This window comes from Oncorhynchus gorbuscha, linkage group LG10 (genome assembly GCF_021184085.1).
Source record: "Oncorhynchus gorbuscha isolate QuinsamMale2020 ecotype Even-year linkage group LG10, OgorEven_v1.0, whole genome shotgun sequence".
Taxonomy (NCBI): domain Eukaryota; kingdom Metazoa; phylum Chordata; class Actinopteri; order Salmoniformes; family Salmonidae; genus Oncorhynchus; species Oncorhynchus gorbuscha.
Genome location: NC_060182.1, coordinates 41,101,830 through 41,113,986, shown reverse-complemented (window position 1 = coordinate 41,113,986; position 12,157 = coordinate 41,101,830). Strand labels below are relative to the sequence as shown.

General features: G+C 45.0%; 1 protein-coding gene across 1 annotated transcript in view; it reads right to left on the bottom strand.

The window, feature by feature from the left end:
* LOC124046106 (dihydropyridine-sensitive L-type skeletal muscle calcium channel subunit alpha-1-like) overlaps window positions 1-12,157 on the bottom strand; it is a 50,834-nt gene that overhangs the window by 3,435 nt on the left and 35,242 nt on the right. The window contains exons 24-44 of the mRNA XM_046366118.1: window positions 11,912-12,058; window positions 11,244-11,445; window positions 10,835-10,993; window positions 10,519-10,629; window positions 10,291-10,374; window positions 9,564-9,611; window positions 8,998-9,024; window positions 8,732-8,857; window positions 8,417-8,482; window positions 8,245-8,336; window positions 7,755-7,914; window positions 7,545-7,672; window positions 7,186-7,282; window positions 6,932-7,034; window positions 6,730-6,831; window positions 6,301-6,440; window positions 5,717-5,842; window positions 1,641-1,855; window positions 960-1,036; window positions 606-661; window positions 117-254 (exon numbers count right to left, since the gene is read on the bottom strand). Coding sequence (XP_046222074.1) covers window positions 117-254; window positions 606-661; window positions 960-1,036; window positions 1,641-1,855; window positions 5,717-5,842; window positions 6,301-6,440; window positions 6,730-6,831; window positions 6,932-7,034; window positions 7,186-7,282; window positions 7,545-7,672; window positions 7,755-7,914; window positions 8,245-8,336; window positions 8,417-8,482; window positions 8,732-8,857; window positions 8,998-9,024; window positions 9,564-9,611; window positions 10,291-10,374; window positions 10,519-10,629; window positions 10,835-10,993; window positions 11,244-11,445; window positions 11,912-12,058 — 2,404 coding nt within the window. The remainder of the gene's footprint in view (window positions 1-116; window positions 255-605; window positions 662-959; window positions 1,037-1,640; window positions 1,856-5,716; window positions 5,843-6,300; window positions 6,441-6,729; window positions 6,832-6,931; window positions 7,035-7,185; window positions 7,283-7,544; window positions 7,673-7,754; window positions 7,915-8,244; window positions 8,337-8,416; window positions 8,483-8,731; window positions 8,858-8,997; window positions 9,025-9,563; window positions 9,612-10,290; window positions 10,375-10,518; window positions 10,630-10,834; window positions 10,994-11,243; window positions 11,446-11,911; window positions 12,059-12,157) is intronic.

Below are 12,157 nucleotides of genomic sequence, written 5' to 3'. Positions count from 1 at the left end.
TGTTTACTGTTACAAACATAGGGTCTCAGGGAGGAACCTGGCACAGAGGAAAAACATGGATTTACATATGTAGTTGAAATAACTGATTAACAATCTGTCAATCAGTATCAACGTACCTCTTTGATCAGCTGGTCAGCGGCAGGTGCAGACACAGAGCCTCCTGTGGCCCCTTCAGCTTCCTCTGTAGCCTCCCCTTTAGCTTGGGAACAGCTGGGGAGAGACTGGCTCTCACCGTATTTGAGGTCATAGGGGAACTGCAACAACAAAGACAACACTTACAGTTAGGACATTCATGGCACAACAAAATCATGACTCAGCTAAATTCAATCTGTTTTGCCTATGGCAGAGATGGGCAACTCCAGTCCTCAGGGTCCTGATTGGTGTTACACTTTTGCCCCAACCACAGCTAACACGACTGACTCCAATATTTAGCTAATATGATCTTCAGTTTAGAATGCAGTTTAGTTTAATCAGCGGTGTTTGCTCAGGATGGAGAAAATGTGTGACACCGTTCTAGCCCGCGAGGACTGGAGTTGGCCATCCCCGGTCCATTTAGTGTTTAAATGGGTTGTATGGGGTCTTCAATCTGGTGTGTATTATGTTACCTGAGTGATGTCTGTTCTGATTGGTTTCTGACTGATCTCAGAGAAGTGTCTGCTATCTACAGGAGACAGACAGAAGAACACAGTTATTTGAACAGACAGACAGACAGAAGAACACAGGGTGATGATGATCAGCAGATAGCAGGATTGATTAGGTGAATAGGGCCGGGATTCAATTCCTAGCGCAGTGCACTAGACAGCCGACAATGTGGCATTTCAGGGCATTTTTCGGGGAGATCACATTCATAGGAAACACTGCATGTCAGCTCAAGTGGAAGATGACCTTTGACTGTCAGCCACGCTATAACATGGTCCTTACGCAGATTAAATCCCAACCTAGGCTGATGTTGAACTGACCTGGAGAGCTGCGTTCTGTGTCCACTCTGGAATGGTGCCTGCTCACTTTCGGACTCTCCTCTCTCTCATAAGAAAACCTATAAACATAAAAAAAATCTATTTATAATCTGGTAAGCCATGTATCTTATACATACCAGCAAGCAAAGTGTACCGTATCACCCAAATAGTGCTGAATTTGCAAAAGAAGATCATTGATTGATTGGATTCATACAGTGCTTTTCCAGGTTCTCAAAGTGCTTATTAATCTTGGGCCTCCATTCATTTGTTTCTGTGGCAGCAAATGCAGCTTTGGTTGTGCAACAAGCACTCTACTCATAGATTGTTGTAGCTGTTGTGTTTGGTTGAGGTCAGTAACAGTACTCAATTAGCCTGGGGACGACATTACTTACGCGTTGTTGTTGCTGTTGTGTTTGGTTGAGGTCAGTAACAGTACTCAATTAGCCTGGGGACGACATTACTTACGCGTTGTTGTTGCTGTTGTGTTTGGTTGAGGTCAGTAACAGTACTCAATTAGCCTGGGGACGACATTACTTACGCGTTGTTGTTGCTGTTGTGTTTGGTTGAGGTCAGTAACAGTACTCAATTAGCCTGGGGACGACATTACTTACGCGTTGTTGTTGCTGTTGTGTTTGGTTGAGGTCAGTAACAGTACTCAATTAGCCTGGGGACGACATTACTTACGCGTTGTTGTTGCTGTTGTGTATGGTGGGGGTCAGCGGAAAGAACTCTGTATTGGGGAGGAAGACGGAGTCTGAGCGACTGAGGGGCAACTCAGCCTCCTCGGGGCGGTTCTCTGATAGCTGTAGGGGACGCTGGCTAGCCATGTGGGAGGGCGAGACACTGCTGGTCTCTGTGGAGAACGGGTCTGAATAGTCCCCGAACAGACCGCCCTGCCGCTGCACAAACAAACACAAACACTGTGGTTAAAACAACCCAGGCACATCTAAACTCAGCAAAAAAAAGAAACGTCCTATCACTGTCAACTTTGTTTATTTTCAGCAAACTTAACATGTGTAAATATTTGTATGACCATAACAAGATTCAACAACTGAGACATAAACTGAACCAGTTCCACAGACATATGACTAACATAAATGTAATAACATGTCCCTGAACAAAGGGGGGGACAAAATCAAAAGTAACAGTCAGGACTATATGGTGTGGCCACTAGCTGCATTAAGTACCGCAGTGCATCTCCTCCTCATGGACTGCACCAGATTTGCCTGTTCTTGCTGTGAGATGTTACCCCACTCTTCCACCAAGGTACCTGCAAGTTTCCGGACATTTCTGGGGGGAATGGCCCTAGCCCTCACCCTCCGATGCGACAAGTCCCAGACATGCTCAATGGGATTGAGATCCGAGCTCTTCGCTGGCCATGGCAGAACACTGACATTCCTTTCTTGCAGGAAATCATGCACAGAACGAGCAGTATGGCCGGTGGCATTGTCATGCTGGAGGGTCATGTCAGGATGAGCCTGCAGGAAGGGTACCACATAAGGGAGGAGGATGTTGCCCCTGTAATGCACAGAGTTGAGATTGCCTGCAATGACAACAGGCTCAGTCCGATGATGCTGTGACACACCTCCCTAGACCATGACGGACCCTCTACCTTCAAATCGATCCCGCTCCAGAGTACAGGCTTCGGTGTAACGCTCATTCCTTTGACGATAAACACGAATCCGACCATCACCTCTGGTGAGACAAAACCTCGACTCGTCAGTGAAGAGCACTTTTTTGCCAGTCCTGTCTGGTCCAGCAACCGTGGGTTTGTGCCCCTAGGCGACGTTGTTGCCTGTGATGTCTGGTGAGGACCTGCCTTACAACAGGCCGACAAGGGTTAGGGTTAGCCTATTGCGGACTGATGTAGGGGTTGTGCGTTCCTGGTGTAACTCGGGCAGTTGTTGTTGCCATCCTGTACCTGTCCCGCAGGTGTGATGTTCGGATGTACCGATGCTGTGCAGGTGTTGTTACACGTGGTCTGCCACTGCGAGGATGATCAGCTGTCCGTCCTGTCTGCCTGTAGCGCTGTCTTAAGTGTCTCACAGTACTGACATTGCAATTTATTGCCCTGGCTACATCTGCAGTCCTCAAGCCTCCTTGCAGCATGCGAAAGGCACGTTCACGCAGATGAGCAGGGACCCTGGGCATCTTTCTTTTGGTGTTTTTCAGAGTCAGTAGAAAGACCCCTTTAGTGTTCTAAGTTTTAATAACTGTGACCTTAATTGCCTACCGTCTATAAGCTGTTAGTGTCTTAACGACCGTTCCACAGGTGCATGTTCATTAATTGTTTGTGGTTCATTGAACAAGAATGGGAAACAGTGTTTAAACCCTTTACAATGAAGATCTGTGAAGTTATTTGGATGTTTATGAATTATCTTTGAAAGACAGGGTTCTGAATAAGGGACGTTTATATGTTTATCTATCCTGCTTTGATTAAAGATAAAGACTGTGACAGGCTACATTAAATATATGTACAGTGCATTCAGAAAGTATTCAGACCCCTTTATTACGTAACAGCCTCATTCTAAAAAATATTCTCTCAATCTACACACTGTACTCCATAATGACAAAGTGAAAACTGTTTTTTATTTACACATTTCTTAAAAATAAAAAACAGAAATACATTATTTACATACAGTACCAGTCAAAAGTTTGGACACACCTACTCATTCAAGGGTTTGTCTTTATTTTTACTATTTCCCACATTGTAGAATAATAGTGAAGACATCTACACTATGATATAACACATATGGAATCATGTAGTAACCAAAAAAGGTAGAAACAAATCAAAATCTATTTTAGATTTGAGATTCTTCAAAGTAACCACCCTTTTCCTTGACAGCTTTGCACACTCTTGGCATTCTCTCAACCAGCTTCATGAGGAATGCTTTTTCAACTGTCTTGAAGGAGTTCCCACATATGCTGAGCACTTGTGGCTGCTTTTCCAACTCATCAACCATCTCAATTGGGTTGAGATCGGGTGATTGTGGAGGCCAGGTCATCTGATGCAGCAGTCCATCACTCTCCTTGGTGAAATAGCCCGTACACAGCCTGGAGATGTGTTTTGGGTCATTGTCCTGTTGGGGAAAAAATGATAGTCGCACAAAGCGCAAACCAGATGGGATGGCGCATCGCTACAGAATGCTGTGGTAGCCATGCTGGTTAAGTGTGCCTTGAATTCTAAATAAATCACTGACAGTGCCACCAGCAAAGCACCCCCACACCATCACACCTCCTCCTCCGTGCTTCACGGTGGGAACCACACATGCAGAGATCATCCGTTAACCTTCTCTGTGTCTCACAAAGACACGGCAGTTGGAACCAACAATTGTCAAAGGACAGATTTCCACCGGTCAAATGTTCCTTGCTCATGTTCTTAGCCCAAGCAAGTCTCTTCTTATTATTGGTGTCCTTTAGTAGTGGTTTCTTTGCAGCAATTTGACCATGCAGACCTGATTCACGCAGTCCAAGCTAAAACCAAGCCATGAGGTCAAATTGTCCGTAGAGCTCCAAGACAGGATTGTGTCGAGACACAGATCTGGGGAAGGGTACCAAAAACAATCTGCAGCATTGAAGGTCCCCAAGAACACAGCGGCCTCCATCATTCTTAAATGGAAGAAGTTTGGAACCACCAAGATTCTTCCTAGAGCTGGCCACCTGGCCAAACTGAGCATTTGGGGGAGAAGGGCCTTGGTCAGAGAGGTGACCAATAACCCAATGGTCCCTCTGACAGAGCTCTAGAGTTCCTCTGTGGAGATGGGATAACCTTCCAGAAGGACAACAATCTCTGCAGCACTCCAACAAGCGGGCCTTTATGGTAGAGTGGTCAGACGAAAGCCACTCCTCAGTAAAAGGCACATGACAGCCCACTTAGAGTTTGAAAAAAAGGCATCTAAAGGACTCTAAGACCATGAGAAACAAGATTCTCCAGTCTAGTGAAACCAACATTGAACTCTTTGGCCTAAATGCCAAGCTTCACGTCTGGAGGAAACCTGGCACCAATTTGTCAGCGGCAGGGACTGGGAGACTAGTCAGGATAGAGGGAAAGTACAGAGATCCTTGATGAAAACCTGCTCCAGAGCGCTCAGGACCTCAGACTGGGGCGAATGTTCACCTTCCAACACGCCAATGACCATAAGCACACAGCCAAGATAATGCAGGAGTGGCTTCGGGACAAGTCTTTGAATGCCCTTGAGTGGCCCAGCCAGAGCCCGGACTTGAACCCGATCAAAAATCTCTGGAGAGACCAGAAAATAGCTGTGCAGCGATGCTCCCCATCCAAACGAACAGAGCTTGAGAGGATCTGTAGAGAAGAATGGGAGAAACTTCCCAAATACAGGTGTGCCAAGCTTGTAGCGTCATACCCAAGACGACTCGAGGCTGTAATCACTGCCAAAGGTGCTTCAACAAACTACTGAGTAAAGGGTCTGAATACTAACGTAAATGTGATATTTCCGTTTATTGTTTTTGCAAAAATATCTAATAACCTGTTTTTGCTTTCTCATTATGGGTATTGTGTGTAGATTGATGAGGGGAAAAATATTTAATCCATTTTAGAATACGGCAGTAACGTAACAAAATGTATTTAAAAAATCAAGGGATCTGAATACTTTCCGAATGCACTGTATATATACAATATGTTATGATATTGTTTTTAACGTCCTTTTTGTTTATGGTGTGTTGGAACCATATTTACTTCCCCAGATGGGATCATAAAGTTTGCTAAACTAAAGGAAAGTGCTCCGTCTGTGTCTCACCCTGTAGATGCCTTCCTCCAGAGACTCCTCCATGGCTCTCTCCATCTCCTCCTCATTCAGCAGGTCTCCTGAGATGGCCCTGTGGAGCTGTGGAGCTGCCTCCTCCTCTATACTCCTCAGACCAGCCTGGGGAGGAGAGGGAGGAAATGGGAGAGGGACAAACAGAGGAGGAAGATGAGAAAAGAGAGGGTGAGAACAATAAGGATGAATTTCAGATGACCAAAGTGAGGAGAGAAACAAACATGGAGGGTAAAAGAGAAAGAGAGGTAGAGATTACAGTAGAGTTTGAGATGTTCGACACAAGCAGAGGATGATTTGAGGATGATTTTGAAGCCTAAAGATGGTGTGCAGAAATGTATACATCCAAACGAGCGTTGATTGGTGTCAATTGGAATTGAATTCACTCAATTCAGGAAGTGATTTGAATTCTAAATAGAAAAATGCTTTAAATAAATAGTTTCTCTTTTTCAGATTATTGAGAAGTCATTAGAAATAGATGCACTTTTTTCAGTTGAATTCCTGAATTGACAGACTTCAATTCCAATTGACCACAAACCTGCTATACAACAATGTGAGGGACTCACCTGCATCTCTGGAGCACTCCCATTAGCACTCTTCTTGGTGGGCCGGTAGCCATAGTACTCCTCTTGACGCTTCATAAACTTACGGAAATGATCCTGGATTAGGAAGGTGGCGTAGAACTTTCCCACCGTCACCTCGTCATCTAGGACAGATCCCAATAAAACAAAGTGTCAAAACCCAAACAGAGCTAACTGGAGGCAATTGTCTATGTCGTGGTGGATAGAAATCTGTCACAAAACCCCTGGTAAACACAATCCGGCTCGAAGGACCAAGATGAAAAGTCACATAGGAAAGATGTTTGAAAGAGTCAACAGATCAGATCAACTTTACTGACCAGGGTTCATCTTAGCATGCTGCTACATTCTAGGGGCTTTTGTACATGAGCTTTCAGTTAGGTAGGGTTCATGTAGGGGTCACAGTGAAATGCTCACCTCCGATTGGTGGGATGACCTGGTCCAGCAGTTTCATACTGGTGCGTTTCCAGATCTTCTTTATAATGGCTCTCAACTCTTCATTAGCCTGCTCAAAGTTACCTAGTCAACATAAGACAGGAAAAACAAAGTATTACATAAAAACACAAACATGGAATATTATTTATGGTGTCAGACGGGCGCAGTGCTAGAGACAAGACACCTTCAGTCTTTATCTTGAGGGCAGTCCTGACCAGGGCAAAAAGGGTGGCATTGAAGGTGACTGTGCCATCGCTGTTCAGGGGCATGTTCATGGATATTAAACGCTGTTGACAGGGAGAAGAGGGGAACGAGAGAGAGTGGACACCAGTGAGAAGATGTATTGTACACATTATCAGGCACCAAACCACATCTGTGGTACATGGCAATGGTACCCATTTAAATGGCAATCCATTTCAACCAAATAACATGACTTACCTTGCAGGCTGAGCGATGCGGACAGAATTTCCCAAAGCCTAGCGGAGGCTGGATCCTTCGCAGTAGTGTTACCACGTCCAGATGTTTTATACGCCCCCTGCAGGACAAGAGGACAAAATACACTTAGGCACATTGATTTAGAGAGAGGAGCTCTATATTAGCTTTGGGTACCAAGACTTAGAGCATCAACTACATACAGATGTCATGTGAAACTCCTACCAACATTAACTTATTGTGGATTGAAAGGGAATGCCATGGGGCATTGTCCCTGCATTCTTGACAGAGGACTAGTCTCTTTAGTGACATAAATAGCTGACCAGCGCACGCAAAACTTGGATCTGGGTTCCGAGATGACTCACGTGGCATCCGGGTCGTACTCGGCCCAGATCTTCTTGAACTCATCCAGATGGTGAGGACCCAGGATGGACCAATCACGTGTCAGGTAGTCAAAGTTGTCCATGATCACAGCCACGAATAAGTTGATGATCTGAGATGGGAGAGAAAGATAACTTAAGACAACAACAATACTTCCTGGAAGAGAAGAGAGGAGAGGAGAAAGGACTACTGACCAGGAAGGCACACAGCATATAGAAGGATATAAAGTAGAAGACAGCGAAGCTGGCTCCACAGGTGTACTCCTCCCCAGGTAGGAAGTCAGACTTGGGGTCACACTTCTTGCCGTACATACTGGCCAACATCACTTCCTGCCACGCCTCCCCTGTCGCACAACTGTTGGGAGAATACAGAGGGCATCGGATTCAGTTAGGACAATAGGACAATACAGCTTCCCGTACATACTAGCCAGCATCTCTTCCTGCTACGCCTCCCCTGTAGCACAACTAGTGTATTCAATAGGCCAAATCACTACATCACAGATGGTGTATTTACCATGTATATTTCTATCTGAAAGTTCTGTTGCACCCCCCATAGACACACAGGCACCTCAGTGGTGGATATACAGTATGTGTGAACTCTGACCTTACCTCTGACTGACTCGTTAAATAAGGTTAAATAAAAAATATAAAAAATCCACTCTCTCGATCTCACTGACTGACTCACCGGAATAGCAGCAGGACAGCTTGGGGGAATGTCTGGAAGTTGTTGTTGCGGTTGATCTGTGTGCCATCCACTAAGGCTATCTTCCCAAACACCTGAAAGGGAAGACTCAAGGGTAAGTGGACCCATAGTGTGTATGTACTCAAAAATATTCAGTTCACTCCTAAAAGTTGACCTGCATCCCGATGACTGCGTAGATGAAGAAGAGCATGACGATCAGAAGAGCCACGTAGGGTAGAGCCTGCAGAACAAACACACATTGAGTCATCCCAACCAGTGATATCCAGTGATATTTACTTAAACTACCATCAGCTCCATACATGGTTGCTGCAACCCAGTAGAAATTGGCTCCAGAACCACCAGTTGGACCCGACCTTCCATTTGGGTCTCGTGTTTCCCTACCCCAAGTTTTGCTCATCATTCTGCTGTTTACGAATAAATGTGAGGAAGCCTGTAAATTGAGGTTAGGGAAACACTGACTGGTACTGACCTGGAAGGACTTGATGAAGGTCCACAGCAGGTTACGGATGCCCTCTGACCTGTTTAGTAGTTTAACCAAACGCATCACACGGAACAGACGGAAGAATGTGATGGACACTCTGGCATTCTCAGAATCCTTTAGGTGAATAAAAACACATTGGTTTTAATTGTCATTCATTGTCATTCATTCATATCAATGGTATAATTACAGAGTAACTTTGTCAGACTAATACATTTGTAATTGAAAACAATACAACAACAAGAATACCGTCTTACCGCAATGGCCTGCATAGGGTTTGTCTGCTGAAATACAATCAGAGATCGATCATATTAGCCACAGACGTTATTGTTGCGTTAGTGGATAATTCTATGAATTAGTAAATGTTTATCGATTTAGCATAAATCTACAAAACTTCAGGAGGGGGGGAAGTTACGATACACAGTTATTAATAGATACATTCAGCATGCCAAATACAAAATAAACTTCCAAGGCCTACTATAAATGTAGACACAAACATCAGTACTTAACGTGTTGATGACATTAAATCAGTTAGTTAGCGTTAGACACTCTCAGAGAAGAGCCATACAGTTTCAAACCATGTCAAGAGAATACTGACCAAATCCTTGATGCAATTCTATAGGAAGCAATGTCTAACCCAATGTCTAATTAGCTCCTAGTGCAACAAGATGCCCCATAGGCTGGGTCCGCTATCTCTCTGTAAGGGCGCATCCAGCTAGGGCCTCACGGGCACAATAACAGACAACTAGAGTAGTGCTCACAGTGCTCAGCACACAGCAAGAAGGCCCATGCAGATACAGATGCAGTGTAAAGTGATATTTACAGCACAGCCATGGAGACAGTACAGTCCTCCACTAGAGGCCAAGGCAGCCTGGAGAGAGATGGAGGAGAAGAGGAGGAAGGGGGGGGGGTGGTTAGACAGGTGGATGGAGGTGAGGGAACACTGGAGATGTTTATTGGTGACGGTTCAGAGGGGAGAAAACACAGGAGTGCGTGTTGGATGAAGACAGAGACAAACGAAACCTGGTGCTTCACCGAGTGAAAGGAGAGGGGGAAATAAAGACATGAAAACAAGGTGATGTTCAAAAATGCTGTAGTGTTTCCTGTCATAGCCTCACTTCACTGAACTCAACTGGACGAGGTGATACCGACAATAGAATATTAGTCCTTGGCGCAATATTAAATCAACATGTAACATAGACATTCCAATGGAAGGGACTGGAGATCATGTGGGGCGTGGAGGGGCGTGTGTCTGACAGTGGTACTAACCAGGTCCTGCTGTGAACTAGTGCTGCTTCCCACAGCCTGCTGCTGTGAAGCCAGGAGTTTGTGTTTCTGGGTCACAGTTATGAATACGTTGAATAAACACGATTACATTGCATGGGAGCGTCTTATAAAAGATCACACCAGGTTCACGTTCAGTTGGGAGAAAACATTTGGAAACATTTATTGTTGCAAGACGTTCTGCTACTGAACACGGCCAGTATCTACTACCACCGTACGACTTGCATAGGTGTACAAACGTAGCTGCCGCTGTACTGTGTACTCACGTCGACCTCACTCAGGATGACATCGACAACACTGCCGATGACGATGAGGAAGTCAAACACGTTCCACGGGTCTCCAAAGTAGCCCTGGGATACACAGAATACACAGGGGCATGGAGAAAAAACGATTCTGGAAAACGAAGAACCCCCAGCATACTTAAAAATACCCACTAAACATTCTACAGTAAACATTCCTGCCAGCCCAGAGCCTGGGCCTGCGCCTAACCCTACCTTAGCTTTGAAGGCAATGAGTTTTAGTATCATCTCCACCGTGAAGAGGACAGTGAAGATCATGTTCAGAGTGTCAGACAGCTTGGTCACATGGGCTGACTGGTTGCAGTGCTGCATGGTGGAAATACACAACAAACCCATTGAGGAAATAGCATAACAGCATTTTGACTATTTAATACCTCCAAAATATCTGCCATGAGGAACAAAGAGACAAAACACCAATTAGTGCTACAAAGATCAGAATTGGGCTGCCTGTGTAAACGCAGCCAGATGCGTTGAGCACGAACAGAATAGAATGGATGTGTTCTAGATTTACCTGCATGCCGAGACACAGCGTGTTGAGCATGATGAGGAAGAACATGGCGTACTCAAAGTAGCAGGAGGTGACTATGTACCACATGTTGTACTGATAGTGGTTCTTAGGGATATAACACCGCAGAGGCTTGGCCTTCAGAGCATACTGCACACACTGACGCTGAGGAGAGAGAAGTGAAGTCAATGCAGTAAAGCTCCTGTATCTGTTAAATAGTAACAGGCCAAATGACGTAAACTTGTATTTTTGTGTAAATCTTGCATTGAGCAGCGCATGGAATATTTACATGGACATTTCTGTCAAGCACATCTCAAAGACAGTATAGATAAGTGCAGATAAGAATACTCTGTGACTCCGTCAGGCTGTCGATCACAAAGAGTTAAGAACACATCGATATGCTTAGCCAGCTTACCTGGTTCTTGTCGAGCTCACAGTTCTTATACTCAGACTCTCCCTGCTCCTGGAAGGTGACGATGACGAAGCCGACGAAGATGTTCATCATGAAGAAGGCGATGAGGATGAGGTAGACGATGAAAAAGATGGAGATATCCACACGATTGTTGTAGACTGGGCCCTTATCCTCCCTGTCTGAGTCTATGGCTTTATACAACAGCCTGGGAGAGGGGAGGGAGGGAGAGAGGGAGTGAAGGAAGGAAGGAAGGAAGGTAGGAAGGAAGGAGAAAAAGAGGGAGCAATAAAAGGAGAGAAAATAGTTTTTAAAAAATACTTTCCTTGTTAGAAGAACATAATAATGGCTATATGTCTTGCAGTACCTAGTCTGGAATCCAAACTGAATATTGCTCAGTGTCACTACTGTTTCACTTCACTGATCTAGCCTGGAACCATTCAATACAATGAAGACATGTCCAGTCTGAATCAGCACAGTGAAACAACAGTGAAACGGTGACACTCGAACGAGAGTTGTGGTCAATTCCATTTCAACTCTAAATTCTAAATGTTCTTCACAGAAAACCATCGTGGAGAATTGGAATTTCCGTTTCAGTTCCTGAATAGAAGTTGAAATGGAATTGAGCCCCAACCCTGATTCAGCCAGTTCGCCTTCCAGGCTGGTTAACTCACTGTGGCCACCCTTCGAATGTGGACACGGTAAACAGAGCCAGCATGCCGTTGAGGACGTTGTCAAAGTTAAAGTCACTGTTGATCCAGTCCCTGTGGGCCAACACCATCTCCTGAAGACTGTTCTCCTGGTGCTTCAGGAACACACCCCTGGGGGGAGAGATGTAGTATTCGATCATCAGTGCTATGTCAATGAAGTTGGATTGAATTGAGAGAGAAAGAGAGGGCGGACAAGGAAGGGAAGGAAGT